The following is a 25,754-nucleotide window of genomic DNA, read 5'->3' as shown; positions in this document are numbered from 1 at the left end:
TGTGGCGCCGGCATTCAAAGATTCGACGACTGTTATTCTTCATCAATGTTTAAGTGACCGAAACACCGCAAAAGCATCATCCAGATTCCACGCAACGTGACTCGGCGTACATGTAAAAATGGCGTAAGTTCTGCGTGGCAATGCAGCAATAAAGGCGCGCATTCTGGCATCAGATGTCTGGATCAACCTTCTCTTCCCTAGGCAGAATGGGACCAAGATCGACGACAGTATAGAAAGTGAATGTCTTCACTTCCGGGGTCTTCGCAATTGTGCGGGAAGGCGTCCCGGCACCGTCTTCCGAAGGAAGTGGGTCATCGGATCGATAGGTATAGGAAATAAGCATGTTGAACTGTAAAGCGAAGGACATTGAGCACGAGCAAAGGGTTCACGGGTGCTTCCGTACCTTTACATGGCCCCGAGCTTCTTTCCCTATGACAATTTCACCGCCCACAACCGTAACATTGGCCCTCTTTTCCAAGACTCCTACAGTCTTGACCTTCCCTTTGCCGTCTCTGTCTCGGCTTCGACCCAATTCCAAACCAAGTTCATCGTCTTCGAGCCCGAACATGTCGTCGTCGTCATATTCCCATGCTTCGGCAAATGCGGCAACAGGGAATGAAGAGGTTGGCAGGGATACTGCGAAGGGTGTCCTTCGAGCCTTCTCCGGTGCAGTACCATCAGTTACTGCGGTGACGTGCATTCGCTGCACCGAAAGTCGGACTTGAATAGGATCATAGAGGGGATTCGTCAGAGCGAGGTGGAAGGGGTACGATTTTCCAGCCATCATAGCGCCAGCGTTCCGGTCATCCGGGGCACTGGGCACCTTGGCCAGCGGCCGCCTAGTGGCATCAGCCCCTTGGGTGTGGGGAAGTGCCACGGTCATGGCTGGCAAATAGTTGGCTGCTACGAGTTTGATCTTGTATCGCACGGATTGTGCCTTTTGCTCTGGTTTGATAAGGATATGCCTGCATGTCGGACATCGCTTCGAGACTTTGGAATGAAGTGGAATCCGGAGAGGTCGTAGATCGCTGTACTCTAAGTTTAGTATCTTCTCCTACACATGACCAACAGGCACGCACCTTGTTCTGAGCGAGGTGGTCCAGCTGTTTCCCCATCTTTGCTCAAGTGACGCAATCTCCTCCGCAATCTCCATGCGCCGAAGTGCCTCAACATCCGAACCATCTCCTTCAGACCCCAGCTGACCAAGAACACCAATCTCCATTCTACTTTTGTACTCTGGCATCTCGTCCTTGTTTGCTGTCCTGTCCCGGCCCACACGACTGCGAGCAAGAGGGTTGTATTTCCCGACACCGGGAACATCACGCGCAAGTGCAGCGGAAGCAGCGGCTGTAGCAGACGAAGTGGGAAGATGATGAGAAGATGTGCTCGGAATATGAGACAAAGAAGAAAGAGATGATGTACGGAGGAAAGGTTCAAAATGCTCCTTCAGTCGCTCAAACTCCAGGGATTCGGACGCAGAGTCTTCAAATTTCTGCAACTGTGCTATCAGACAGGCAATTAGATGTAAACCGGTGTGCATGGGGAACAGCGCACCAGCCAGTCCAGTTGGTTTTTCAAACGTTATCCCAACTTCGGCAGAGTCCCATCTGCAGTGATTACAGTAAAGAAAGAAGGGAGGCTCTCCGACGTTACTGAGAGACACAGAAGGACGGCCATCGCCGCCATCAGGAGGGTCAGACGCGACTACTTGCAAGGTTGACCGGCATATTGGGCATGAAAAGCAATTTCGAGCACATCTATCACTTGTGAGCGACAGTCATAACAGGAGGATAAAAGGAGTATACCTGTTCTTTTCCGCACGAACGCTGGCACTGGGGACTTCGAAAAGGCAATTTGGACAATAGTAGCCACTGACTTCGACGGAAACACAGCGATTGCACCGAACAGCGTCGCATTCCTCGCAGAAGAACAAGCTATGCAAAGGATGGAAACTAGCAGAGGAGGACGCCATGTGAGGAGGCGGAGGCGTCTGAACTGACTCTTCAGACTGGCATGGACAATAGTAATGGATTGTTGGCGCCATGGGTGTCTACGTTCTCGTCGACAGCGACGTAAATGCAGATTAATGAAGACAGTTTTTGGTGCACTGTGTTTGAGCGATCGGAGGGTGGTGCAGCTCACCGGGCCAGGAAGAAATGTGGACGAATGTAATAGAAGACGACTACCAACTAGCCTTACTAGCCTTACTAGCCTTCTGATTCTAGGAGGGGCAAACACCCAACTTGAACTGCCAAATTCAATCTTCGTGCTTCTTTAATTCACGTTTCTCTCCCAATATCATGCCTGCCATTATGAGGCATTCAATAGACGTATATCAATTCAAAAAGTAGGTGACTTGTCAGTCGTGACCATATATATGTCGTGCAGTGTCAAGTATCCAGAAGGTGTAGATTAGTAGGCTACAGCCACAGGAAGAGAGGGTAATGCGACAAGACTCCAAGTCCGCTTGAGCCTAGTCTCCCGTAGTCCGACCTCGATAGAATGAAGATAGTCGTTCCTTCTAGCTCGAGCCAGGTACATAATTCAATAACGTGCATCCCAAGCACTTTGATATTCAGGAGCGTAACCTGGGTTCGCGTTGGGCGGCATGTGCATATCATGCGCTCCTTGCGGCGAGGGGTCGTGGAGCGGACGGTAGCTCTGGGGTCCGTAGGGAACCCATGCGGCCTGTGTGGGAGCAGAGACGCGCTGCGAGCGACGGCGGCAGCAGCAATAATATACGCAAATGCCCAGAATGAAAAGCGAAATAACAACACCGAAAATAACACCTATCACCCATAGCGGCAGCTTGGACGATGACGAGGATGTGGTCGTGGTCGTGGTTGTGGACTTGGTGGATGTGGACGAAGAATGCGAGGCCAGCGAAGTCAGGTCATCGACACTTGAATCGTTGCCCAATCGCACTTGCGCAAAGTCCACAGAGGCCGCACTAGCATTAGTGATCGGCAGCAGTTGAATGAACGGGGCATTGGTGCCAGGAGGTGCCTCGTCAACAAAGGAGCCGAAATCGATCAGGAGGTACGCATTACGCACTGCTATGTTTTAGGACCTGAGTGTCCTAGAATAGTAGGTATTCAGACTCACAAAAGGCCATGCCGAGAACCATATCATACATCACCACGCCACCCGCCGTATCATCGTACGAGAATGGTTGGAACTTGTTAAAGGAAATTATAGAGCTGGCAAAAGTCAAGTGGTTGAAGACTCACAGCTCCAACGCACTGGTTTTTGCCCGCATCAAAGTTGAGATCAAGCGGGTGGATAGGGAATTGTATTCCCGCGAACAAGAAGGTCGCGTTAAGTTCTTGATCGCATGGTAGTGCCCAAATTTCTCCTATACCGGAGATGGTTGTTAAGGAGGCACCGGGAACGTTACCGTAAAGCGCTTCGGCAACGTACCTGTCATAACATATCAGAGTAGATGAGAGCTTTCCACAATAAACTTACGAAGGAACTTGTGGGAACGTGAAACCTGTGTCAAAGACAACAGTTGCGTTCTTAGGATAGGATGTATCTGTCACTTGGGTCGTAATGGTAATAGGTTGACCATCGGGACCGATGATCCCATTCTCATCAAGTAATGTCATCCAATGCTGATTCCCAGGCACCATGACCGACGTGACTGGGTGTTGAGGTTGGGTGTGAATATCCTCATAATTAGTTAGGACTTCTCCGATGGTAAGGTCGCCTGGGTAAGGTTCGTCGGGGTCATTAGAGCGGTCGAGAAGAACAGCGAGATAGTTCGATATGGTGTCATTAGAGCGGAAGATTCGGTCGAGAGGAGGGTCTGCGGCCGCTGTCCCACCTTGGGATCTAATCACAGAGCCTGTGTATGGCCCAAGGCCGATAAGACCATCAACGGATTGAGTAAATCCAGCCGTCGAGTCCGCAAATACTGTACACTGATTAGCATGTATGATAGCGGATAGGGAGCTATACACACTGAAATATTGGGCTTCAATCTGATACCCGGCGAATTCCATCGTGGCTGAGAAGACTTCCCCTTGAGGCAACGGAAATGAGCCATGGCTTCCATTTAATATTGTCCTGACGAATCAAACAACTCACCAGCGGCACCTCCAGAGGCATAGCCAACTTCAGCCTGGTAGTGCTCGTCAACTGCGTCAGGAACCTGAGAGGTTACAAAGAGATCAGAGCTGATGGCAATATCATTGTCAGGATTTCGAGTCCCAAAATCATCACTTGAAATAGGCAAACTTTCCTGCCAGTGTCGATCAGAACGCCGAACGGTTGTCCGTTCAAGGTGATGTTTGTCATGTACTCGATATTCTGGTCATCTTCCAAAGTACTTTGGAGGCCAGTGAGGCTTGTTCTTTTTTGGAACTTGGACCTCGAAACTCCAGTCTTGCCGCGGAGTTCAAGGTGAACCCCATGTACGACGTCCAAGGTGGCCAAAAAGCCCAAGGGAAAAAAGAGCGCAGACAACCTCATAACACAATAAGAGAAAAGAACAAACAGACTAGGACGCTGAGCCATCAGGTTTATATGAGGCTCAGCTGCATGTTTTACGTTGATAGCACTGCCTGTGCGATTATGAATTGATCGAATGGGCGCTCAGAGTGGACACATGTTACCGTACTTATTAGGGCTCACCATTTTCGACCATATCCTGTTTTTGGTTGTCGTGCATGCTCTTCCCGTATTCTAACTGTTATGAGTTACAGGAACATGCAGCCTCTGCCCTGCAGGTTGTTGACCTTGCCTGTCACGGACATCTGGATGATTTCCTTGGCATCTAGTCTCCCGTAGTCAGACCTTGACAGAAGAAAGATGGTGGTCCTTCTATATCAAGCTTGGCATCAACATATCTATGGAGTACATATGCATCAATAGTAGTTGGTATAAGTACTGTCTTGTAATGTCGCTCAGCGCTCAGCACCAGGGCACTTCTTGTAGTCACTCACATAATGAACTTCATTCGATTACAATCCAGTGGATGATCAGAGTATTTCCAAAGCATGCTGGTAAGATGATAACAGCTGCTAGAGCGTTACTACATGGTGGAGCTGTGAGAAGAGAAGACATATAGAAGTCGTTGACATGAGAGCCTTCCAATACCAAAATTGCTGTGCAGTTGATCCAACAACTTTTATATCGTTTCCATCATCTGCTCTGGGTTTACGCCGTGCAGGCTGTTCCCTGACATATTATTCAACGCTTTGGCAGCGTCGTGATGCACTCCTTCATATCACTTTCCTTTGTTTCTTCGTTGTGTTCGCTTTCTGTCCTTGCTCTCCGAATCCCATTCGATGTCCACGTACACTCAAACACCCATTTCCCTCGTCAGTCATCTTCCAGCGGCATAGTACCTATCGGGAACACGCAAAACTCATTCTACTACACCAATGTCACGCTCGGTGGTCAAAACATATCCGTGATGCTGGATACGGGAAGGTAATTCTCTAGAAGCGTCACTGCGGCTATCTGTTTATTCGCCTGTTTACAGCTCTGATCTATGGGTGGCTGGCTCAGTACCTGGGGCCACAGACACAGGCGATTCTTTGAAGCTTTCATACGCCGTTGGAACAGCTGCTGGTCAGTCACTCAAAGTTATAGCTTGCACGATTCATTACGTCCATAGCCAGGCGACATCTATACCGCACCTTTTGAATTTGCTGGGCAATCTGTCAGCGACCAGGCATTCCGTCCGTGTCCCTTCTTGGACCATTGCTCTACTTCTGACATCCAGTACAGTGCTTGTCACGAATGTGTCGTCTTTCTCCACAAATATAAATTCTGAAGGGTACGATGGCCTCATCGGCCTTGGCCCAAATTCTGGTTCTTCAATATACAAGAAACTCGACGGCAACTCGGGGAACAACCCAATCAACAGAATTTTCCAACAGTCGTCGACAACCTCCAGTGACTACATAACTATGATGCTCAGTCGCAAAGGAGACCCAGGGAGTAATATCACTGGCCAGTTCACCATTGGAGAAGTCGTTCCAGGATTTGAGAACATCACGAGCATGCCGCAGTTGTCGATAGAGAAGGTCTACAAAGTCACAAACGAGGATCAGCATTGGCAGATCATAACAGATAAAAACAATGGCATCATTGGACCTGATGGACAAGCGATATCATATTCATCGATTGTCCCTAAAGCTCCAGACGGTACAATAGTCGGAGTTTTGGATTCTGGTTTTACCCTGCCTCAAGTGCCCCGAACGGTGTCCGACGCCATTTATGGGCGTGTACAGGGCGCTGAATGGTCGACCTCAACCGAGGCTTGGCTAATCCCTTGCGGGCAACTTATAAACGTTACCTTCAATTTTGGGGGTATTTCGTATCCTATTCACCCACTCGACGTGGTGTCGAACGACTTTGGAGTGACGTTCGCAAATGGAGACCCCGCTTGCCTGGGAACGGTATGTAACAGTTTCTGCGTATCACGAAGCTGTTCTAAATCTGGACCTTGCGCAAAGTTTCAACCTGTAACCTCTGCATTTAGTCTTCTCGGAGAGTATGATATGATCTTGGGAATGGCTTTCAGTAGGTCGTTGACCTGTTCTAACAATACTTGTCTGACACCCTCGCAGTGCGAAACACGTATACCCTGATAAACTATGGAAATTTCATCACCGGTGGCTCAAATTCCAATAATCCATATGTCCAATTGCTCCCCCTCACGAACATCGAATCTGCTGTCAACGACTTCATTCAGGTCCGACTGAACGGGCAAAACACAATCAACTCCTCTCAATACACCCTGCTTCCTGCATCACAGCAACAACACTCGCCCGAGAGCGCCACAGAAAAAAAGCAACAATACGAAGAACTGGTTTTAAGTCGTTGGCCTTATATCCTTGTGGGAAGCCTGGTGTTCTTGATTCTGCTAATAAGCTATTGCGTATGGCGTTGTTGCTGTCGCCGCAAGCGGTTGGCAAAGAAAGCTGCCAAGAAGGCCGCCCAACAGAAGGGCGGGGCTACTTCTGGGAGCAGCTTTAAGACTGGTCCTTACGCGCAGTTGCAGGATTCCCAGAGCACGCAGAGTCTTGTCATGCAACCTATGCGTGCGTCGACCGTCGATTTCGAGGAGGATTACAGAAAGGACGCATTCGCAAGAAGTCACTGATCTCTGCCAGACGAACTATATGTAGTCTAGTAGATTTAGTCCATTTCTTCAGCAGGACACTAATAGTAGCTGGCTACTTCCGTGCATTGCGTGTATCCGTATCTAGCCGTAACTTTGGTAAATGCTCAGCGCTCAGATCTCAGATACCAATTATAAGTCCATCATTTCATAAACTATAGTACACGCAAGCCTGTCTCGTGACGATATGTATGCTACAACTCAATTACTCAAGGTTTGGAATGCCCACTCCAAACCATCCCATCATCCCATTGGAAATACAACGCGTCTCAGCATCATTATGATGTCGACAGAATGTTTCGTAACCAATACTCCACCCCCCTGAGTACACAATTGCCACTGGCGCTGCTAGTGCCCATGTAGACGACATGAGCCACGCCCACGGTCATTGCCACTGAAAGAAGGCCACCAAAGGAAACTAGTAATGGGACATATAGTGCCTTTGGCTGTTTCGGCGCTGAGATAGCTGGTGGCTGTGGTTCCTGGACTCGCACCTCCGGACCTTGTAGCAAATCGAAGATACTGGCGTTCAGCTGAAAGGCCTTATTGGCTTCTTCCAGTACAGCCGCTAGCAAATCAAGGTTCAGCAGACAGAAAGGAACCCAAAGACGATAAACAGACCTTTCAACGTGGTATCTTCACCAATCCCAGCGTTCATTCCATCTCTGTACCAGTCCTTGATCTTCTTGAGATCCCCCATGTTGGCAGATTCACTACTGTCCAATTTCTTGAAATCGTAAAATCGGATTCCATCTCCTCGGTCCACGTCTAGGTCGTATGCCTTGGCTATACGTCGTCGTATAAACTGGCCACCGCTCATATCACCGAGATAGCGGACGTAAGCATGTGCGAGTAAGCATGAGGGGTCCGAAAGTCCAGAAAGCTCTCTGAGGCGCGTGGTATATTCCACAAAAGGCTTGGGAGGGGACGCCATCAATGAGCTATGCGATGGGTGCATCTGCCATTGTGCTTCCGGAACCTCAAGTAGATACGAAATGTCTTGGGAGAGACTCGGGGTGCGGGAGAGCAACGTAGGGTTATAGGTTGGTTGTAGCGTTGGGTATGACGCGTGCGTCTCTAAACCCCTCTCGAGTTCGCTGAGTTATGTGAGTCAACAGACAATACAGAAGGCGATTTGAACAAAGCTTACTCGTATACGTGCCATAGGATCATTAAAAAATACACGTATTCTTCCTTGTCCAGCTCGCCCTTTACGAGCCGGACGCCACCTTGACTGTTCTCTGCAGATTCATGGGCCTTGGACGTACCAACGCGAAGCAATGACGCCATTGGGAGTGAGAAATCGTAGTCATTGTTGACCTCCATTGCTATCAAGATGGTGGAACAGTGGGAAAGGTAACGTTCACGCAGCTCGCCAGAACGAAGCTGTATAAATACGTGTAGCAAATTTAAAATGCGAGTGGCTCAAGAAGTGGGGAAGACACAAAAGGACTATGGATGCTGTACATAACTGCGGAGCATCCGAAGTATGGCGCGAGTTCTGCCCTTTGTCTGCCCCGTAAGCTGTCCCGTGACTCCGAGGCTCCGGGATGGCCAAATATAGGGACCTTATCGCGGGGGGTGACTCGGATGAGTCGTGGTAGCCAAGGCTGTTAGGGCCTATTAGCAGTGTCAGGGCGTCACGGTGGAGGGGATGGCGGGGACAATATTAATGACAGCATCCTCATCAATGGTATGAGACACACAAATATGGTAATAAGTTCGGAGTCGTCCGGTCGACATCCTTGTCGGACAAGTCCGCGATCGTACCATTGATGTAAAGCTAGCACAACCCAAACAAGCGCGCGGTACTAGCCAGATTCCAGAGGTCACCGTTGGGGTCTAATCTCAGCCCCCACTCACTCGACCTTGTTTTTCGTACAGTCTTTCGTCTCACTGTTTGCAATAAATCGCGCCCGAGCTGGGAGACTCCGATTGCCCCTGATCGCGCTCTATATAAGTAGGTTAGGCCAAGTGTCTGGCAATGATTGGATGATAGCATACTGACAACATTATCACCAAATATTACCAGGATGTCGCCACTGTGTTAAATCTCTCTCGATGCCAGCGGCAACGAATGTGGCACCTCGGTGGACCCCCAGAACATAAGTACTAACGTGCGATTATACACAGCGCTGAGTCTTCGATCCTTCATATCCATAGCCTCACAATACAAAGTTCAGTCTCGATTTCATGATTAATGATACATACATGCTACAAGCTCAGATCCATCAACCCTCAAAATCTAGGTGCAAGCCCCCCAGCCGACCACTTAGAGAGCAATATTAATATGTTTAAGAAAATCGAATCGGCGAAGGCAGTAGTCGACCCCCCCTCCCCAATAGTTTGCAGTCACAAGACTCACAACTCCGCAAAAATCTTTCGAGGTTAGTTAGATGGCGTTGTCAAGCGTGTAGACAGTACTCACATGAGGAATTTGGAAAACTGACGGCGAAGTCGGCGTAGTCATTGATCTAGTACGTCGATGTTTGGAGGATGCAGCGTCGTTTGGGGCGGACAGATTTTTTTCTGCATCCCTCGTGCTGTCAGATGTACCTCCGTCGGTGTGTCTAACACGAGATGAAAAAGAGCAGTCGGTGGACACTGTCCTGCGCTGTGACTCAGTACTTGAATCTAGCGATGGTTGTCCAGAGGGTGACACTGCCGAAGACGCCTCCGACGTTTGTGTCTCAAGCTCAAGTTGCATAACATCATTGGCTGATAATCCCCTCTTCTGTAAGTAATTCACGCGATTGGCACCAGATCAGGAACTTACGAGAAATCTTGAGTTCAGTATCATGAGCCAGCTTGCAAGCTACGCCGTCGGGGCAGTAGCCCGCTAAGAACGCCTTGCAAGGTAGCCCTGTGGGACATGGTTAATAAAATAACTACTGACTGTGGAGCGCATACTATACCCACCCATCATCACACCACCACCAATCACTCGCCATGGAATAGGATGGTAATCGCGTGCCTTGAGCTCTTCCATAAGTGAACGTGGTTTCGGAGGCAAGTGAGATGGCGCTGTCCTACGGGCCTGATGATCAGCTTGCTTTGCCCGTTTACATTTCTCTACGTCGTGAATACTGTGGTGGGGTTGAGCCGAAGAGAAAAAAACATTACATAGAGAAAGTACGCACAACCTGCATTTATCGCCTTGAACACAATTTTTGAGTGGTGAGAAAAATTTGCAAGGCTTAGCTGTTTTGTTGTGATGAGCGATCAACGATGGAAAAAAGTGTCTGTTAGAGAAATGAATCACTTTTATATTGAATTGTTTTCTCCATTTCTTGCTCTGCTTTCCTACGGGTGGCAGCTCGAGCATTCAAACTAATTGGAGTGTGTCCTCTATTGTTACCAGGGGCTACATTGCTGTGGTATGTGCCCGTGTTGTTGGGGTACTGGATCCTTGGTAACGATTGTGAGAACGCAGAAGGGAACCGTTCTGACGGGACGGGTTCTTTGAGGGTCATGACATTGAACGCTGTGTTCAAACTATGGTCAGACGAGGCGGAGTCACTCGACGAAGAGAGATCCGTAGAATTGTCAAAAGCGTTTCTTGACGCGTCGAAACCGTGCGGTGCCACATGTGGGGCTACCGTGTATACAGCGTACGCTGTGTAGCCATGACTATGGCCGACGTTTTGATCCCACCCCTTATGTGGTGTTTTCGTGTGTACATCAGGTCCGTTAGGGTAAGCATACTCTGATGGCGGGATTCTTACAATGAGTCCGTGGGAGACGAAGCAGACTATAGACACCATACCTTGTGGCGCACTCTCCGGCTGTAGGTGCACAAAACGGCATGCTGAACCACGTCGACAATGTCCGGTTGCGTAGTAGCGACAAACCTTGGTCGATTTTGAGTAAATTCTTCTCTCCTTATCTGGTGTGCAAGGAGTCCGCCCCTCTGCATCACTACCTGTGACAATAATTAATGTGGGCACTCATGCAGGCGCCAATGTCTGGAATATTCTTACCGAAATTATGAGGAACGCTGGAAACATTAGCCATGTAGATAACAAGAAAGAGTGGAAATCCGGTGTTCGTTAAGATGAATAAGATGAAACGGCGCTTCTAGCCTGTTATAAGGGTCTGCGAGAAGGCCCGCAATCCCACCCGCAAAAGCACAAGTGGAGGTCAAGTGAAACAAGGAGTTTCATGAGACGCGACTGTTCAGTTGTGGACAACTTAGGTCCTTGGATCGCGCTTCGTCAGACAATGGCTAAATCCGAAACCGGCTTAGCACCGGTCTGGTAGAAATAAAAAGGGTCATGGACGAAAAACTTGCCGCCGGTGCAGTCAACTGTCTAACCATGTGCGCGTTTTCAAAAGATTAAGAGCTCTTCTGACTTGCGCAAAATGACTTACAAGGAAATTGGGCAAACACGTTGAAGTGCAAAAATAACAACAATAAGAGTCGGAAGACCCTGAGGTCATAGCTGCGGACCTTGGCCCGCATCTGTTCCTGTTTTGCTAATCAAGCAGCTTCAAAATATAACAAAGTGCGTCCATACGTACCTTATCTTTCTTTTGTCCCCTGGGCGCAAATGATATTGACATCGGACAGTAAACCACAAGCAGAACTTGCAAGCTTGATTTGGTAACAAATTTTGTGATCGACTCGCCGCTTACGTTACTATTTATCATGGTGCATGAGCCACGGAAGCAACAGCATCGGTATTATTGACGAGCACATGGTACTACAACTGCAAAACACGGTAAACCGCAGTGTGAACTAGAAGAGAACCCGAGACGCCGCCTTATCATATATCATACAAAATAATTTCAACGCGTTTGTCATTATTCATGTCATGAGCCGGTGTTTCCGCCACGGTCATGAAGTAGGGGCGTCAGCTCCGTAACAGGAGACGTAACAACAGGCGAAGTTGTTGCATCAGGATCGGAGCTCTGTTCATTAGCAGATGCAGCACGAGGCTTATTTGCTTGGGAAAGATGCCAGGGCTGGGTGACATCTGCTTTGCAAACAGGACACTGCAAAGAAATAAGAATCATCATGACCCGGATGACATTGATACACAATAACCCACCAATTTTTTCCGGTTGATCAACCAGGAATCAACTTCCTCCAGATGAAAGATGTGATGACACGGCAGCTCCCGAACACGATCTCCTTTGACAAATTCCGATAAACAAATGGCACATTCCGCCTGCGATTCGCACCATGGTATCGGCGCATGGTTTAGTGTTTCATGAGATGTAGAGGGCGACGATGAACTATGATCTGAGGGGCCTGATTCTAGATCACTGTCGTGTGCCCCGCTTGAATGGGCCCCATGTGCCGTAGTCCCCTCATGTTTCTCCCATCCAGTACCATTCCAGACCCGCCAAGGAAGACTTTTGACTATAGTTTCCGGAGCACGATCACGTTGTGCTGCACGAGCCATGCGAATGCGATGGATGAGAAGTGTGACGAATGTGAGACAGGAGGGGAGTATAAGGATGACAACAAATGTTAATATTGGGCTGAACGACCGACTTTGAGCAACGAAATGCGGGCGAGACATTGAAACTCACGAATACCATTCCCAAGCTGAGTATTGAGTCGTGATCAAAAGTGAAAGCGTTTGTAAGCCGGCATGAGAGGTCGTAGACGATTTGATTAACAGAGATAATTCCTTGTAATCCGAGTATTTGATGTAGGTGGAAGCAATTGTGACATCAGAAGCATCGGCTGGAGCACTTCAACTGCGGTTCGATGGTGGCACGAGGAAAAGAGCGAACCTTTACTATACATATTTATGAGTGCGTCTGGTTGACCGTTGATGTCAGGATCTTCGCCTCCTACTACAACAGCCCTGGCACCGAGCCTCTGAGCTTCCCTGACCTGATAAAATGTGAGAAAATCGGGTCTCGGATTCTAGACGAGCGCATTCACTTTGTCAACGAAGGCGCAATGGCCTCTCTGCACCAGGGCGATCCAAGACTCGCTTGGATCCGGTTGGTGGGGACCACTTATGCAGAGCTTCGGGCACCCTGAATTCGAATGTCGGTCTTCCAGTGAGGTATCGTTGCCAGCGCATGAAGTCGTGAATGAAGACATTGGAATGACATAACCTAAGAGTGGTTCTTGCAGTTCCCGGCCAAAAGCCGCAGGCCTTGAATGGAAGGTAAGAGGCGGTGATCGATCCACCACAGAAACCGAGCTTTCAGCGCCCCATACCCAACCCCACAACCAACCGCCCTCTTGCGAGGTTGCGGACAATTTGCGGAGGAAGCTCAATGGATGTGGATGTGCATAGACCTGAATTACGAAGAAAAGGAGCAGTAAGACTAAGGACGCGCGGGCCATCTTGTGAGCCCCTCGAGAATGAGAGGAAAGACGACGACGGTGATAAGTTGGGTTTCTTGAGTTAGCGGAACTAGTAGGTATATGGCGAATTGGCAACATCCTGCAGAAGCAAGCGGCTGCTTGGCAGCACCTTGTTCGGCAAATTCCGGGCATGAGCCAGAGTGCTGTTTCAAGTCGTTCGACCACTTCCCATTGGACACCATAACAAGCTCGCTGTCGTCGCGCAGCGTAGCTCTTAAAATTATTACCGTCTGACTTTTTTCCTGTGCCTTGAACGAACAGCCTCAGGGCCAACGCTTCGCGACCCCTAAATCGCACAGATGGGGAACTCGGTTCAACCAATGCCGGGCAGCGCTTCCTGATCTTGCATGTGTTCTGATATCACTTCCCGACTTCGATCGTCTTGCACCAGCAATGCTGGCTTCAAAAACTGTCTACGACGTCTTTCAACAACACCCTCTCTCGACCGATCGTTCTGTAGCTTACAACTTGGTTGAGCCAGTGTTACTGTTGCGTTTTCTCCGGCAATGCGAACCTTGTGTCCAAGTCCGTTGGTGAACTTCTGGCCGAGGATGATATTCGGAAAACCCAATGCACTCTAATGAAGACATCACAAGTCTTGTCGCCTTTTCTGGTTCTGTTCAAGAACTCAAAAGGCTGTTTAGTTAGAGGTGGTTTCTTCATCTTTCCGCGCCCGCGTTGGTCTCATTTGTTCGGTCAGAATGAAAGACCGGAGATTCAACACAAATCAGCTCTCCTTGGAGGAGTCTACGCGATTCCGGAGAGCGATGTACAGATTGACCTTGTATTCAGCCGTCTACGGCACCCGTCGGTCGTCGGACTTGGTCTCCAGTCAATCGCCAATTTGTCCAAGAAGCTATAAATTTACGAGAGGTCGAAACATTTTGCTGAGAAAGTTAGCTCCAATTGCTGCTGGTGAGGATTTCCTGCTTGAAGTATGTGAGCGCGAGCATTTTCATTCATGCTCTATTGACTCGTCGTGAGCGCATGTGGTCAGCGGTCCATCGGTATTCCTCGATCCCGGCGAAATACTTGAGATTTATAAGGAGGAACTCCTCATCGATGATTCATGCCGCGATCAGGAATTCTACGAAGTCTGGTCTGGACTTGCTTGACTACATGACATGGGTTTATGACACCTGGAACAAAGAGGACTGGCTATGCGAACGATGCTTGGTTCATGAGCGATCATCTCCACCTTTGGTACGTAGGGAAGCAGGTAAATCGTAAGTATCTGTCCTTCATAATTTTCGACGTCTGTTCACCCCATGCATCCCAGGAAGGACAAATAGTTCTAGAAAACTGCTGGTGTGAGTATAACTGCCGTACCCGAGCACACAACAGATCACACGCTTAGAGACTGAATGTGAGTTCCTGCGGGTTGCTGTAGTCGGGAGCTGAACTTGTTCTGGATTGTAGCACTGGTGCGGCCCTATCACCTTTGAGCAATGCGAATTTTCCTACAGCTCTCGAATCATCATGTCTCATTTCGAAGGCTCTATGTTTTCAATTCCGGGCATTGCGTGTGTATCGCGATCTGGTAGCGATGCTCGATTAGTGAGCTTCCAAAAGGTGTATTCAAGCAGGTTGGATTCAGAATTAGACGCACTCGTGATTCGTTGACAAGAACCACTACAGAAGAACCCCGAATAAGAATCGGATGGACGACGTCTGGCCAACGCGAGCAATTGTACGCCCCTCAGCCAAAATTATCTTGATGCTTGTCACTGCCTTGAGGTACGACTGCAATCTCATTTTGGTCGTCTTTTTATGTAGACAGGCGCTGAACAAACGCTGAACTAAACTTCCTGTCCAACGCCTGTCTATTGGACGAGCACAAGTAAACTGCAGAACGATCCGAGAGGGCATGGCTCAGCAACCGTATCACTGGCAAGTCAACCACTGAACCTTGTAGGTACACCAGGTTGTTATGCTTGCTAAAATTGATTTAAACTAATGAGTGCTTTGATGCATTAAGCTGATCACGTCCGACATTGAATGAGGAGACTGGGTGCCATGGTCACTGTCGGACAGCCGTGGTTGTGCGACGTGTTGTATGGATCTCCTTTACATCGAAGGCGAAAGATCTCTTGGAAACATCGTGATTAGCCCTTAGCCGGTTGAGGAAAGCCTGGGCTCGGGTTAAACGTCGAGTGCCCAAGGGAGACTAGGGTTTCGCCCGGTCTTTTCTCCATCGCCGTAATTGTAAGTTGTTGAATTAAGTTGCACAGAAGGGTCTCTGGATTTAGGAGATGGTCTTAGTGTGACAAGGATGTGAAGGGGTCAATCGTCCTCTATTCCGGGGCTCGTCGTGATTCGCCACTGGCAGTCTGGCACTTGCAAGAATTGAAGAGAATTGAAAGCACCGAGACTGACCTAGTCTTCCCTAGACAATGATGACGGTCGTTCCTTCGAGACTGACTCACCAGCGCCCTTCGTAACTTCGTTGGTGCCGGGGATGAAATCAGCAGTTCGGATTATCTTCGCTTTGTGCGGGGCTTCCGAGTGGCAGGTGACTACTAGGAGACGGATCTAAGACGGACGTACGTACATAACATAACCAACAAAAAATGATTTCAGTCTTGACACCAATGTTGCTGCTGTGCAACGGACCGCTAGCTGCAGAAACTCTTGCAAACGTTTGGAGTAGCTCGAGCTTGTTGATAGCCAAGTGGCCTCGGAGTGCCCGGCTCAGGCTGAATTCTATTACTTACCGTGGCCCAGTCTAGCCGCGGACTTTCTTGGATGTAGTCCACGCGAAACCACGACACGATTGATCGCCTGACATAGTTCTTCGGTTCTTGCCCATGCGTGCATATGGCATCGTACATTCCGTACTGGAATTATAAAGAGAGCGTCTGCAGCTTTTTGCAAACCATCTTTCCCCAGATCATCATGTGGCCCTCCCTCAGGCTACTTTCCGCGCTCGGCCTTTGCGCTTCAGCGTTTGCCCAGTCAAGCACGGTGGACTCGTATACCAGTACCGAATACCCCGTTGCAAAGGCTGGTGTACTTGCAAACATCGGTGCTGGTGGTGCCAAGTCATCCGGAGCTTATGTGAGTTCTGAAGACACCAAATATCTGAACCGCTAACCTGGACCTATGTAGCCCGGCGTGGTCGTCGCCAGTCCTAGCACCACCGACCCAGACTACCTGTACACATGGGTCCGGGACTCTTCGCTCGTCTTCAAAATGCTCATTGATCAGTACACCTCCGGGCAAGACACCACTCTGCGTGCTCACATTGACGACTTTATTACCGCCGAAGCAAACCTACAGCAGGTCACTAATCCAAGTGGAACTGTCTCCACTGGTGGCTTGGGCGAGCCCAAGTTCAACATCAATGAGACCGCATTCACTGGAGCGTGGGGTCGCCCCCAGCGTGGTATGTACGATAAATGTGTTGTGTCCCGCTATCGCTAACAGGTAAACAGATGGACCTGCGTTGCGTTCAACTGCCATGATCACCTATGCAAATTGGCTTATTGCCAACAACAATGAATCATACGTCACTGACTCCCTCTGGCCCATTATCAAGCTCGACCTCGACTACGTCATGAACGACTGGAACGAGACGACGTGAGCTTTGCGTAAATCAAGTTTTCTTGTCCCGAGACTCATGCAAGGCTCAAGTTTCGATCTGTGGGAGGAGGTTGATTCTTCTTCATTCTTTACTAGCGCTGTTCAGCACCGTGCACTTCGTCAGGGCTCTGCTCTTGCCACTGTGATCGGCCAAAGTTCAGTTGTCAGCGGATACAATACCCAGGCAAACAACATTCTCTGCTTCCTCCAGGTGCGTAAAATGGCTCTTTCATTTAGTGTTTTCTCAATCCGAGTATCTCAATAGTCATACTGGAACCCCTCACCCGGCTTCATGACTGCCAACACCGGAGGCGGCCGCTCTGGCAGGGATGCTAACACAGTGTTGACATCCATCCATACCTTTGACGTCGAAGCTGGCTGCGATGGTGTCACATTCCAACCCTGCTCCGATGTTGCTTTGTCCAACCTCAAGGTCTATGTCGACTCATTTCGTGAGATCTATGACATCAACACTGGCATTCGCGCTGACCAGGCTGTTGCAACTGGACGGTACCCTGAGGATGTGTACCAGGGTGGTAATGTAAGGTCCTTATTCCTATCTGATGTCATTTCTCAACTTTCCGTAGCCGTGGTACTTGGCATCCTTTGCAGTTGCCGAGCAGCTCTACGACGCCCTCATCGTGTGGAATAACGAAGGCTCCCTGACAGTTACAGATGTCTCTTTCCCTTTCTTCCAGCAGTTCGACTTGAGCATTACGCCAGGGACCTACAGCTCCTCAACTCCGACTTACAGCGCCCTCACAACATCGATCAAGAATTTTGCAGACGGTTTCGTCGCTATGGCTGCGAAGTACACGCCCTCAGGCGGAGGACTGGCTGAGCAGTACAGCAGGAACAACGGAACACCGACCAGCGCCGTTGACTTGACGTGGAGCTATGCATCTGCGTTGACTGCGTTTGATGCAAGGGCTGGTAAAACATCTGCGAGTTGGGGTGCCGCGGGCCTCTCTGTTTCCACTACATGCTCTACTAGCAAGGCCGCAACTGTTCCTGTTGTTTTCAAAGTCAACGCTACTACCGCCGTGGGACGTGAGTTAACTAAAACTGCGAACGTGACCAAAATTATTGAATTTTGTTTCCTATAGAGAATATATACTTGACTGGTTCCGTTGGTGCTCTGACTGACTGGAGCACCACCAATGCTATTCTCATGTCCTCCGTCGACTACCCAACCTGGAACAGTGCGTCTGGTCTTTATTCAATTGCAACATGTACTAACTCCACATCCTAGCGGCCGTCACTCTTCCAGCGAACACGCAAATCCAGTACAAGTACATTATCGTCGACAATGGTAGTATCACTTGGGAGTCTGATCCCAATAATGAGTTCACGACGCCCATGTCTGGTATCACAACCCTCGACGACGTGTGGCGGTAATCTTATTCCTGAGCTATTCTGGACGCTTTTCTGGTGATGATAGCACAATTATACCCATTCCCAATACATCTTCATTCCCTTGACTAGTTGCAAAATGCAGTGCAACACGACGACCGATGAGTACTTGAGTGCTGAGCGTGACACATGTCCGTTACGTAAAATGGCGTAGCCACTGTAGCCAAGCCACTAGCACCTGGCAGGTCCAGTATACATACGCAGCTCACGACACACTTGATCTCCTGCAAGTTTTCATCATGTCCATGCTAGACAAATTCAGGAGGGGCGCGCAGAAGGCGGGTATTCAGGCCACAGCTCTCGTCAAAGAGGGCTCCTCGCGCGTGGCGACTGGCTCCAGAGATTTTGTGCAAGGATTCACGCTGCCAGGGGAAGCTGAGAAGGCAGCAAAGATTCTCGAGAGCTTTCTTGGTGCGCATATTCCTTCCAATGACGTCGGCAGCATCGTTTGTTGAATGTTTTACTGCGCACAGCAAACCCAAATCATCCTGAGTCTGCACTCAACTCAATACCCACAGCCGTTCTTCAGCGTGCAAGAGGTGACATTCATCCACTCCCAGCACCCCAGTACTTCTCACTGACCAACGCACACAGGTCTCGCCGTGTTCCAAGTGCTCAAGGCTGGATTCATGTTCAGTGGGAAAGCTGGCTCCGGCCTAGTCATCGCGCGGCTCCCGGACGGATCATGGTCTGCGCCCTCGTGCATCGCAACCGGCGGGCTCGGGTGGGGCCTCCAAATTGGCGCGGATATCACAGATTTCGTGATCGTACTGAACAGCGAGGATGCAGTCAAGGCATTCAGCATAGGCGGGAACGTCACTATTGGTGGAAACATCAGCGCCGCCGCCGGCCCCATTGGCACTGGCGGGAGCGTCCAGGCTACCTTGGCTCACCCTGCACCCATGTTTTCATACTCGAAATCGAAGGGTGAGACATTGGCCATTTTCATCTTCATTTTGATTTCATTTGACCGTAATTGTTGTTGTTAACGTGATGTGCTGATACGTGCTACAGGTCTTTTTGCTGGTCTCTCGTTGGAGGGTACAGTTCTTATAGAGCGGAAAGACGCTAACCGCGACTTTTACGGTTCGCCTGTACCTGCACGCGATATCCTCGGTGGGCGTGTGCCTCCACCCGAAGTTGCTTCGCGTCTGTACGAGATCATCGAGGCTGCAGAAGGACTGGATGAGACGGGTGTCCCGCAAGCTGCGTACGTGCCCAGTGCTACGGGCCAGCATATGAGCATCGGAAGCAATCATATGGTGTTTGACGCGGAAGCACATTAACGAGTGGCGCTGGCTTTGAGTAGGGAGTGATGGATATATATGAGATCGGTGCTTTTCCTGTCTGTAAATTTTTCGCTTTGTTCAGTTCTTTATGGTGTACATCTTATACCTGATTGCAATCTTATCGCGTCAAATCTTCTCATTAATTGGTCTAGCTACAGGGGTAATATGATGCATATGTATGGATAGCACATCTAGGAAGGTATCGACACTACAGTTATGAGTAATGATAGCTCTAGCAAAGAATCTGAAGCACCCCAGACTTCAAATACTTATGCCATACAAGAATCTGGCAACACATACGTATCCCAGAATCCAGCCGTTCCGTTGGTTATGGCTAAGTCTGTAGCGTCAAGGCCCAGTAATCGCATCACGAGGTTGTAAATCTCGACATTCTGGAACCCTGGCATCACATATTCTCCCTTGCCCTCCTCTCCTCGCGCGGTGACAGCAGCCTTTGCGCCTTGAGAGAAAGGCCCGTGTGCAACGAACATGGCATACATCGAGGGGTCATCGTTGTCGTAACCATGGTTCTAGAAGGTACAATGCATTAGCTCGGTGACCTACAGTGCAGAAATCAAGTGACATGAGATGCGGCAACGTAAACTCACTCCAGTTGACATTCCGTCTTCGCCGTCCGTGCGGTCAGTCAGCGCGTAGCCTATACGTGGGACAATCCACACAGGGGCGATGCGGTAATTGCTAGAGAAGTGGTATCGTTCGGGCATAGGTTCCACCGTGCCTGCAGTCATCTTATCGTAGTTGAATGCGTTTAGGTCCACCAAGGAGGTACCAGGGTCGGTAGAGAAGCTCTCAGTCGTAAACACGTCGAACCGATCAGGGTGGGTAAGCGTGTATTCACACAGACGCTCAAGGGCCTCAGTCACGTTCGTGCCTGGAGCGAAGCGTAAGCCCATAGATGGCCAACCTGGACAGTGCACGTAATCATTCAGTCTCAAACTTTCCGGGAAATAGCAGATAATATACTGAAATCACTTACCATCCACTTTAGTAACACCTTTCCATGGCTGACCAATAATCTCGTCGACATACACCCAAGTTGGGTGGCTGGTGTCTGTCATCCCGTGGTCGCTGACGAAAATGATATCAACGATATCCGTGAGGTTACGTTCGCCCAGTGCTTGGGTGAGATTCCGAGCGAAAAGATCAACGGCTGCAAGGCTCGCCTGTAGCAAGTTTATCAACACGCCAAGCAACCAAAACAATCAGCACAACGCTTACATTAACGGCCCCAGACATTGGCCCTGTTGCATGGCCAGCTTGGTCAAGGGACGGTTCGTAGCCTATGAATTTACAATGTCAGCGATAAGGAACCTAGTGCCACAGCGGAGAATCATGAAATTGAAGAGGATGAAGTAACAAGGGGAAGAAATTACGTTGGCCCGCTTAGAGCAAAGGAAGCTTTATAAATATATTCGACCAATCCTGAGGCAGAGAAAGAAATATCAGGGATGCAAAAACACACCAAGGATAAGCTGCGGCCGCTCTTCCAACGGGAGATCGACCCACTCTAGGAGATTAGAAAGTTTCTTCTCGAGAGAGTAGTTATTCTGCGTTCCAGTTCAAGTCACATTACATCCTTTTTGAGTTCAAGACTACACTCTTACCTCCCAAGGTAGGAAATATGTAGAGTTCATGCCTGAGGATGTAGACCAAGGACCAGGCCTGTTCAAATGAATACAAAGCCAAATATGAGGCAGAGGGGAAAACTAACCACATGAGGTTTGCGGTGATGATGCCTGCACGCTCAGCGGTTTCCCACATCTAAGTTGCACGAAGGGAAGGATATGCAAAGGGACAGGGAGGACAATGCGTGTGGTAGTCAAATGACAAGACGGACATGCAAAGTTGCAAGAGATGAAAGAGAACACATTAAGCGGGCATACATAAAATAATTTTGGTGGGGTACTAACAGGTTCGCCTAGCCACCAGCTCGGGTTCTGCGCGGATTCAACACGAGAGTAATGGAATGTGTCTTGGAAAACGGGGTCCCAGAAGTTCTACATGGTCGATGTAAGAACTCCAGACAATTAACGAGAGTGAAGGACGAACGTTTGCAACGATGCCGTGCGACTCGGCGTAAAGGCCAGTCCTACAGGCAGTGTGAGTTCATGCTGAGCATTATACGGGTGGTACTTACATTAGTGTCCAGTGATTTCTTGAACAAATGTCAATCAGGCATATCAAATACTTTACCAAGGTATGACTCACGGGAACGTCAAAGTCTACAGAAATGAAAATGTTGAGTGACAGATAGTAGAACCAAAAGGGAACGCGCACGGGGAAAACAGGCTTCATGAACTTTGCCCTTACACCTTGCCGACTGATATCCAGCAAATGCGGCGTGAGTCCACGATCCAAGTAATCCGCACGAAGACCATCGATTGACACCATGAGCACTGTCTTCTTGAACTCGTGCGTTCCATTCGAGTATAATGCGTCCCTCCTAGTTCTCGTGTCATGTCGAGTGCGGGGCCAGAGTTCGAATATGGTAGAAGCGAGAATAAACGAAAGAAGAACACTGAATCCAACGAAGCGCTTGCGTTTGCGTAAGGGTGCAGGGGAAGTGGGTTGCTCCTCGAGGTCAGGTTGGACAGCGTCTACGGCGTCAACATTCGAGAGTAGACCGCGTCGTTCATCGGGCGTGGCAGATGTATCGAAATCATGTGTGCTCGTCATCGCGCAAGAGGACGACGACGAAGAGAGAATTGAAAGTGAAAAGGAAACAAAAATAAAACACTGGTCTAGTGGCCGCGTAAGTAGACCAATCGAGGGAAATGAAATACACTATGTATGTATGTGGCTGTGCTAATTTATTGCCTTCTGCAGCCACGTTCGCAATGACATGGATCCTGGGCTGGACAGTGTCCTTGCTTGCCTACATCAAGGCCCAACTCGTACTTCTGCTCCTCTATGTTCTTTCTGCAGGCCCTATCCCACGTCATGTGGCCTTCGAAATGGACGGTAACCGACGATTTGCACGTCTCACGGGCCGCTGCGCGATCGAGGGTCATTCAGACGGGTTCCATACACTTAAGCAGGTACACCTCTTGATCCTGCTTCAGTCGTGTATATTATCTGACGTGGGCCACAGGTATTAGAGATATGCATGCGCCTTAACATACGCTGCGTCACAGTCTACGCCTTTGCAATCGAAAACTTCAATAGACCAGCCGACGAGGTCGGCGCGCTCATGAATCTAGCAGAAGAGAGACTCGTGGAGATTGCACAGAATGGGTGAGCTTTTATTTTTTATATTAATGCATTGCGGTCAAAGTGCTTGCTTGCCTGACGTCATTGCCTGCTAATTGCTTTTCAGTGCTCTCTTAAACCAGTACGGCGTACGCCTCAACGTGCTTGGTCATCGCGAGCTACTACCTATGCATGTTCAAGCTGCAATTGATAAAGCGGAGGGAATGACGCGTCAGAATGATAGGTATATCCCCTCTACCTTCACTTTCTATCCTGAACTTACTATGACAGAGCAATATTAAATGTCTGCGCACCATACGCATCGCGGCATGAGATAACATTAGCGGTACAATCTGTTGTGCAGCAGGCACTTGATAAAGAGAACGTTGATCCTTCGTGAGTACTGACCTCTCCTTGGCCGTTGTTTCAATTTGTGACTTCTCCCGTTCGTGTTTCAGCTAACCAATACACGCAGATCGATCACAGAGCAATCCATCGAGGAAAACCTCATGACTTCACTTGGGGGCAGCCCTCCGCTCGATATTTTTATTCGGACAAGTGGCGTGAAGCGATTGAGCGGTTTTCTGCAGTGGCAGGTGCGTCTCTGTCCCTTCCCTTCCCATCATCAGTCTCTGTCCATTTTGCTTGTTCGTCTTCCATCTCCCATTTCAAAGAACTGGATCTTCCTTTTCTTGAAGAAGGCGAAAGGCTCACTCATACGCCCATCCGAACCGTTCTCTTCACCAAACTCATTTGTGCCTCTCACAGTGCTGCGAAAACACCCAGATTCACATGGTAGATACTTACTGGCCTGACTTCGGCCTCTGGGATTTCGTGCCTATCCTGCTAGATTACCAGCGGAAGATGTGGGCGCGAGACTTGTCAAAGCTGGTGTAATTTCCGCTGGGTGTTTGCTAGTGTAGTGGGCCGTGCCAGATATTCACATTTTACCACGTCCTCAACTAATCTCGCTCGGTCAAATTCCCTGTTGTTTTCTAGCTTCGTGAGCTCTCATATTCTTTTACCCAGCTTCGGATATGTATTAGAGCAAGTTTACTGTCGGGTCGTTTGGTCAAACGATGAAGTGCCTGTATCTCTGTTGCACATCATGTACATAATAGTCAAATCGGCAACAAGCTTCATCCGCGAGCGCCATGGCAGATCTCTTGAAAACAAAGACGCTGAATATGCATAATAAGTTCAACCGACAGATGAAACGATGGTGAGAAGCAGTACTGCAGTGTTTTACTTCATCATATAGTCCGATTGTTGGGTGGCCTGATGCATCTCATTGATGTCGTGCGTACTCCGCCCGCTTCGCATCCACCCACGCCGTTTCATCAGCCCTTAAACCACCCGGAAAAAATACCGGAATGAGTGACAGCGCAACTCCGCGTTCAAGCGCTTCTGCCTCTGCTAGAGCATTGAAGACTTTGTCATGGTGCACCTCGCGTAGGCGTTCGAGGTGAAATCCAAGTGCGGCTGCGCTGCGCGGAGCGCCAGCAGCAATCAGATTCTGAATCATGCCGAGACCACCAATTGCGAGTAAGTACCACGCATCATTGATCAAGGTCTGCACAGTGAGGAGGTGGGCAGTCCAAAGGACGGCAAGGAAAAAGGTCATGACAGTGGTTGAATGGAATCGTTCTGGCCGCGCGGCAGCGAGGTCCTCCAACCTAATACCCGTCCCTTCGCTAACAACGACGATGACACTATTGCTATGACTCCCACGCGTGAGGCAGATGATCTCGCGCTTGTCCACCTCCCGTGCTGCCCATTTCTCTGCGCGCCACTGAGGCAGAGCGCCGCCAATGAGGGCCAGTGAAGTGCCGCTGGCAGTGATTATCAAAACCAACCAGTCGCGACTAAGGATTACAGGAAGGACAGAAATAACGAGTTGCACAAGGATAGTGGCTATACCGCTATAGTATAGCCAGTCTTTTACAGGAATGCCGACTGGCTTGGACTTGGAAGCGAAGTATATCGAAACAGTGAGACCCTTGGGACTCTGATAATGAGGGGACCAGTGGTCGCGCAGGAGTCGACCAAGAGGCCAAGACATGTTGTTGCGAACGTGTCCGTCTTTTGCGTTTACAACGATAGACGGACAGTCGGATGGAGGCATGAGGCGACCCTCCCCGATAGCAGAGAGAAGGGCGCTGAAAGAGTAGGCAACCCAACCAAATGAGAAGGCAACGGGGGTAAAGTAAGATGAGCCGGTGCCTGCGAGCTGCGCAATGGCACGCTGCACGACGTCGCCGCCGATGATACTGAGAACGGAGAGGACACCACTAGTAGGGCTTTGCCATTGGGACTTGAGGGAGTCAAAAGACGACTGCTGCCGAGGCCAGAGCCTGGATTGTGAAGGAGGCATTAAGAAAATTGAACTGTCGTGAGTCGCATGTCCAGATCCAAATTCACGTCATCTTGACGTCGCATAGGCTATTAATCTCCACTGCCCCCAAAGAGTTGCACCGTCTTAAGTGCACCATATAAATCACTGCGAAACCGCGCAATACGTGTTTGTATATATTTGTAGGGCAGAAATATACCTGTAGATAGTTGATATGTTGTTGTGACGTGTCACAACTCCATCAGAATCCATGTTGCACCAAGCTTTCAGTTGTGCGGATGTACTGAACGAACCATCTATAACATTCTCCGTCTTTATCGTGACTTTGGCCAAGCTAGCAATCCTCAAGGCCACGTCAGTGGTGTGACAATATAATTCAGCTGTTATTAGGGATAAACAAAGATACACAAATATGTCTTGTGCGGTTTCGCCATTGGC

At 49.3% G+C, this 25,754-nt stretch overlaps 11 protein-coding genes across 11 annotated transcripts; 4 read left to right on the top strand and 7 right to left on the bottom strand.

Annotated features, from left to right (window-relative positions):
- Positions 1 to 134: 134 nt before the first annotated feature.
- On the bottom strand, positions 135 to 2,315 carry DEU56DRAFT_552290 (dynactin p62 family-domain-containing protein). The gene is made up of 4 exons (XM_041346769.1): positions 1,806 to 2,315; positions 1,080 to 1,757; positions 404 to 1,028; positions 135 to 349 (listed from the first exon to the last, which is right to left on the bottom strand). Exons 1-4 carry the CDS (start codon positions 2,042 to 2,044, stop codon positions 170 to 172), a joined length of 1,722 nt encoding a protein of 573 aa, XP_041213231.1. The 5' UTR covers positions 2,045 to 2,315; the 3' UTR covers positions 135 to 169.
- A 1-nt stretch (position 2,316) lies between these two features.
- DEU56DRAFT_777983 (aspartic peptidase domain-containing protein) lies at positions 2,317 to 4,607 on the bottom strand. The gene is made up of 7 exons (XM_041351805.1): positions 4,247 to 4,607; positions 4,090 to 4,181; positions 3,965 to 4,024; positions 3,469 to 3,916; positions 3,231 to 3,420; positions 3,106 to 3,178; positions 2,317 to 3,053 (listed from the first exon to the last, which is right to left on the bottom strand). The coding sequence occupies exons 1-7, from the start codon at positions 4,516 to 4,518 to the stop codon at positions 2,545 to 2,547; spliced, it is 1,644 nt and encodes a 547-aa protein (XP_041213230.1). The 5' UTR covers positions 4,519 to 4,607; the 3' UTR covers positions 2,317 to 2,544.
- A 108-nt stretch (positions 4,608 to 4,715) lies between these two features.
- DEU56DRAFT_777981 (aspartic peptidase domain-containing protein) lies at positions 4,716 to 7,260 on the top strand. The gene is made up of 6 exons (XM_041351804.1): positions 4,716 to 5,436; positions 5,489 to 5,577; positions 5,628 to 5,687; positions 5,737 to 6,410; positions 6,468 to 6,534; positions 6,582 to 7,260. The coding sequence occupies exons 1-6, from the start codon at positions 5,216 to 5,218 to the stop codon at positions 7,115 to 7,117; spliced, it is 1,647 nt and encodes a 548-aa protein (XP_041213229.1). The 5' UTR covers positions 4,716 to 5,215; the 3' UTR covers positions 7,118 to 7,260.
- On the bottom strand, positions 7,261 to 8,803 carry DEU56DRAFT_777974 (uncharacterized protein). The gene is made up of 3 exons (XM_041351803.1): positions 8,286 to 8,803; positions 7,757 to 8,232; positions 7,261 to 7,703 (listed from the first exon to the last, which is right to left on the bottom strand). The coding sequence occupies exons 1-3, from the start codon at positions 8,459 to 8,461 to the stop codon at positions 7,414 to 7,416; spliced, it is 942 nt and encodes a 313-aa protein (XP_041213228.1). The 5' UTR covers positions 8,462 to 8,803; the 3' UTR covers positions 7,261 to 7,413.
- A 529-nt stretch (positions 8,804 to 9,332) lies between these two features.
- On the bottom strand, positions 9,333 to 11,382 carry DEU56DRAFT_552214 (uncharacterized protein). Its single transcript, XM_041346767.1, has 7 exons — positions 11,116 to 11,382; positions 10,902 to 11,057; positions 10,398 to 10,841; positions 10,276 to 10,336; positions 10,055 to 10,221; positions 9,912 to 9,998; positions 9,333 to 9,853 (listed from the first exon to the last, which is right to left on the bottom strand). Exons 1-7 carry the CDS (start codon positions 11,147 to 11,149, stop codon positions 9,528 to 9,530), a joined length of 1,275 nt encoding a protein of 424 aa, XP_041213227.1. The 5' UTR covers positions 11,150 to 11,382; the 3' UTR covers positions 9,333 to 9,527.
- Positions 11,383 to 11,785: 403 nt separating this feature from the next.
- DEU56DRAFT_777965 (uncharacterized protein) lies at positions 11,786 to 13,650 on the bottom strand. The gene is made up of 5 exons (XM_041351802.1): positions 13,035 to 13,650; positions 12,881 to 12,983; positions 12,674 to 12,830; positions 12,187 to 12,622; positions 11,786 to 12,130 (listed from the first exon to the last, which is right to left on the bottom strand). The coding sequence occupies exons 1-5, from the start codon at positions 13,599 to 13,601 to the stop codon at positions 11,948 to 11,950; spliced, it is 1,446 nt and encodes a 481-aa protein (XP_041213226.1). The 5' UTR covers positions 13,602 to 13,650; the 3' UTR covers positions 11,786 to 11,947.
- A 2,398-nt stretch (positions 13,651 to 16,048) lies between these two features.
- DEU56DRAFT_777957 (glycoside hydrolase family 15 protein) lies at positions 16,049 to 18,564 on the top strand. The gene is made up of 8 exons (XM_041351801.1): positions 16,049 to 16,526; positions 16,578 to 16,854; positions 16,904 to 17,048; positions 17,103 to 17,262; positions 17,317 to 17,592; positions 17,639 to 18,101; positions 18,158 to 18,253; positions 18,304 to 18,564. The coding sequence occupies exons 1-8, from the start codon at positions 16,287 to 16,289 to the stop codon at positions 18,447 to 18,449; spliced, it is 1,803 nt and encodes a 600-aa protein (XP_041213225.1). The 5' UTR covers positions 16,049 to 16,286; the 3' UTR covers positions 18,450 to 18,564.
- Positions 18,565 to 18,603: 39 nt separating this feature from the next.
- DEU56DRAFT_777955 (uncharacterized protein) lies at positions 18,604 to 19,897 on the top strand. The gene is made up of 4 exons (XM_041351800.1): positions 18,604 to 18,875; positions 18,938 to 19,003; positions 19,059 to 19,391; positions 19,479 to 19,897. The coding sequence occupies exons 1-4, from the start codon at positions 18,704 to 18,706 to the stop codon at positions 19,748 to 19,750; spliced, it is 843 nt and encodes a 280-aa protein (XP_041213224.1). The 5' UTR covers positions 18,604 to 18,703; the 3' UTR covers positions 19,751 to 19,897.
- Positions 19,898 to 22,527, bottom strand: DEU56DRAFT_777952 (alkaline-phosphatase-like protein). The gene is made up of 12 exons (XM_041351799.1): positions 22,052 to 22,527; positions 21,983 to 21,996; positions 21,912 to 21,929; positions 21,824 to 21,863; positions 21,685 to 21,771; positions 21,486 to 21,535; positions 21,379 to 21,436; positions 21,237 to 21,321; positions 20,993 to 21,054; positions 20,751 to 20,937; positions 20,362 to 20,678; positions 19,898 to 20,283 (listed from the first exon to the last, which is right to left on the bottom strand). Exons 1-12 carry the CDS (start codon positions 22,448 to 22,450, stop codon positions 20,023 to 20,025), a joined length of 1,578 nt encoding a protein of 525 aa, XP_041213223.1. The 5' UTR covers positions 22,451 to 22,527; the 3' UTR covers positions 19,898 to 20,022.
- An 84-nt stretch (positions 22,528 to 22,611) lies between these two features.
- On the top strand, positions 22,612 to 23,860 carry DEU56DRAFT_727854 (Decaprenyl diphosphate synthase-like protein; the record flags this gene model as incomplete). The annotated part of the gene is made up of 6 exons (XM_041348011.1): positions 22,612 to 22,812; positions 22,866 to 23,008; positions 23,091 to 23,207; positions 23,255 to 23,359; positions 23,439 to 23,559; positions 23,732 to 23,860. The coding sequence occupies 6 exons, from the start codon at positions 22,612 to 22,614 to the stop codon at positions 23,858 to 23,860; spliced, it is 816 nt and encodes a 271-aa protein (XP_041213222.1).
- Positions 23,839 to 25,462, bottom strand: DEU56DRAFT_552032 (uncharacterized protein). The gene has a single exon (XM_041346766.1). The coding sequence runs from the start codon at positions 25,335 to 25,337 to the stop codon at positions 24,252 to 24,254; it is 1,086 nt and encodes a 361-aa protein (XP_041213221.1). The 5' UTR covers positions 25,338 to 25,462; the 3' UTR covers positions 23,839 to 24,251.
- Between the last annotated feature and the right edge of the window lie 292 nt (positions 25,463 to 25,754).

This window comes from Suillus clintonianus (genome assembly GCF_016758775.1).
Source record: "Suillus clintonianus strain FC179 chromosome Unknown DEU56scaffold_8, whole genome shotgun sequence".
Classification (NCBI taxonomy): Eukaryota; Fungi; Basidiomycota; class Agaricomycetes; order Boletales; family Suillaceae; genus Suillus; species Suillus clintonianus.
This window is presented reverse-complemented; position numbering and strand designations above follow the sequence as displayed.

Bases quoted from the DNA above. Each gene is read 5' to 3' on its own strand.
- DEU56DRAFT_552290 (XM_041346769.1), bottom strand. From the start codon at position 2,044: ATGGCGCCAACAATCCATTACTATTGTCCATGCCAGTCTGAAGAGTCA. The intron at 1,758-1,805 runs GTATACTCCTTT...CACAAGTGATAG, and splicing joins GTTCGTGCGGAAAAGAACAG to ATGTGCTCGAAATTGCTTTT. The intron at 1,029-1,079 runs GTGCGTGCCTGT...CTTAGAGTACAG, and splicing joins ACCACCTCGCTCAGAACAAG to CGATCTACGACCTCTCCGGA.
- DEU56DRAFT_777983 (XM_041351805.1), bottom strand. From the start codon at position 4,518: ATGGCTCAGCGTCCTAGTCTGTTTGTTCTTTTCTCTTATTGTGTTATG. The intron at 4,182-4,246 runs CAGGAAAGTTTG...TGATATTGCCAT, and splicing joins GGCGTTCTGATCGACACTGG to CAGCTCTGATCTCTTTGTAA. The intron at 3,917-3,964 runs GTGTGTATAGCT...ATCAGTGTACAG, and splicing joins GATTGAAGCCCAATATTTCA to TATTTGCGGACTCGACGGCT.
- DEU56DRAFT_777981 (XM_041351804.1), top strand. From the start codon at position 5,216: ATGCACTCCTTCATATCACTTTCCTTTGTTTCTTCGTTGTGTTCGCTT. The intron at 5,437-5,488 runs GTAATTCTCTAG...GCCTGTTTACAG, and splicing joins GTGATGCTGGATACGGGAAG to CTCTGATCTATGGGTGGCTG. The intron at 6,411-6,467 runs GTATGTAACAGT...CCTTGCGCAAAG, and splicing joins ACCCCGCTTGCCTGGGAACG to TTTCAACCTGTAACCTCTGC.
- DEU56DRAFT_777974 (XM_041351803.1), bottom strand. From the start codon at position 8,461: ATGGAGGTCAACAATGACTACGATTTCTCACTCCCAATGGCGTCATTG. The intron at 8,233-8,285 runs GTAAGCTTTGTT...CACATAACTCAG, and splicing joins ATCCTATGGCACGTATACGA to CGAACTCGAGAGGGGTTTAG. The intron at 7,704-7,756 runs GTCTGTTTATCG...TTGATTTGCTAG, and splicing joins TGAAGATACCACGTTGAAAG to CGGCTGTACTGGAAGAAGCC.
- DEU56DRAFT_552214 (XM_041346767.1), bottom strand. From the start codon at position 11,149: ATGGCTAATGTTTCCAGCGTTCCTCATAATTTCG. The intron at 10,842-10,901 runs GTATGGTGTCTA...TCCCGCCATCAG, and splicing joins GCCGGAGAGTGCGCCACAAG to AGTATGCTTACCCTAACGGA. The intron at 9,999-10,054 runs GTGGGTATAGTA...CATGTCCCACAG, and splicing joins TGGTGGTGGTGTGATGATGG to GGCTACCTTGCAAGGCGTTC.
- DEU56DRAFT_777965 (XM_041351802.1), bottom strand. From the start codon at position 13,601: ATGCCCGGAATTTGCCGAACAAGGTGCTGCCAAGCAGCCGCTTGCTTC. The intron at 12,984-13,034 runs GTGAATGCGCTC...ACATTTTATCAG, and splicing joins ATTGCGCCTTCGTTGACAAA to GTCAGGGAAGCTCAGAGGCT. The intron at 12,831-12,880 runs GTTCGCTCTTTT...GAAGTGCTCCAG, and splicing joins CATAAATATGTATAGTAAAG to CCGATGCTTCTGATGTCACA.
- DEU56DRAFT_777957 (XM_041351801.1), top strand. From the start codon at position 16,287: ATGGCATCGTACATTCCGTACTGGAATTATAAAGAGAGCGTCTGCAGC. The intron at 16,855-16,903 runs GTATGTACGATA...ACAGGTAAACAG, and splicing joins GTGGGGTCGCCCCCAGCGTG to ATGGACCTGCGTTGCGTTCA. The intron at 18,102-18,157 runs GTGAGTTAACTA...TGTTTCCTATAG, and splicing joins CGCTACTACCGCCGTGGGAC to AGAATATATACTTGACTGGT.
- DEU56DRAFT_777955 (XM_041351800.1), top strand. From the start codon at position 18,704: ATGTCCATGCTAGACAAATTCAGGAGGGGCGCGCAGAAGGCGGGTATT. The intron at 18,876-18,937 runs GTGCGCATATTC...TACTGCGCACAG, and splicing joins GATTCTCGAGAGCTTTCTTG to CAAACCCAAATCATCCTGAG. The intron at 19,004-19,058 runs GTGACATTCATC...CAACGCACACAG, and splicing joins CGTTCTTCAGCGTGCAAGAG to GTCTCGCCGTGTTCCAAGTG.
- DEU56DRAFT_777952 (XM_041351799.1), bottom strand. From the start codon at position 22,450: ATGACGAGCACACATGATTTCGATACATCTGCCACGCCCGATGAACGA. The intron at 21,437-21,485 runs GTTAGTTTTCCC...TCATTTGAACAG, and splicing joins ATCACCGCAAACCTCATGTG to GCCTGGTCCTTGGTCTACAT. The intron at 20,284-20,361 runs GTGAGTTTACGT...TGTACCTTCTAG, and splicing joins AAGACGGAATGTCAACTGGA to AACCATGGTTACGACAACGA.
- DEU56DRAFT_552032 (XM_041346766.1), bottom strand. From the start codon at position 25,337: ATGCCTCCTTCACAATCCAGGCTCTGGCCTCGGCAGCAGTCGTCTTTT.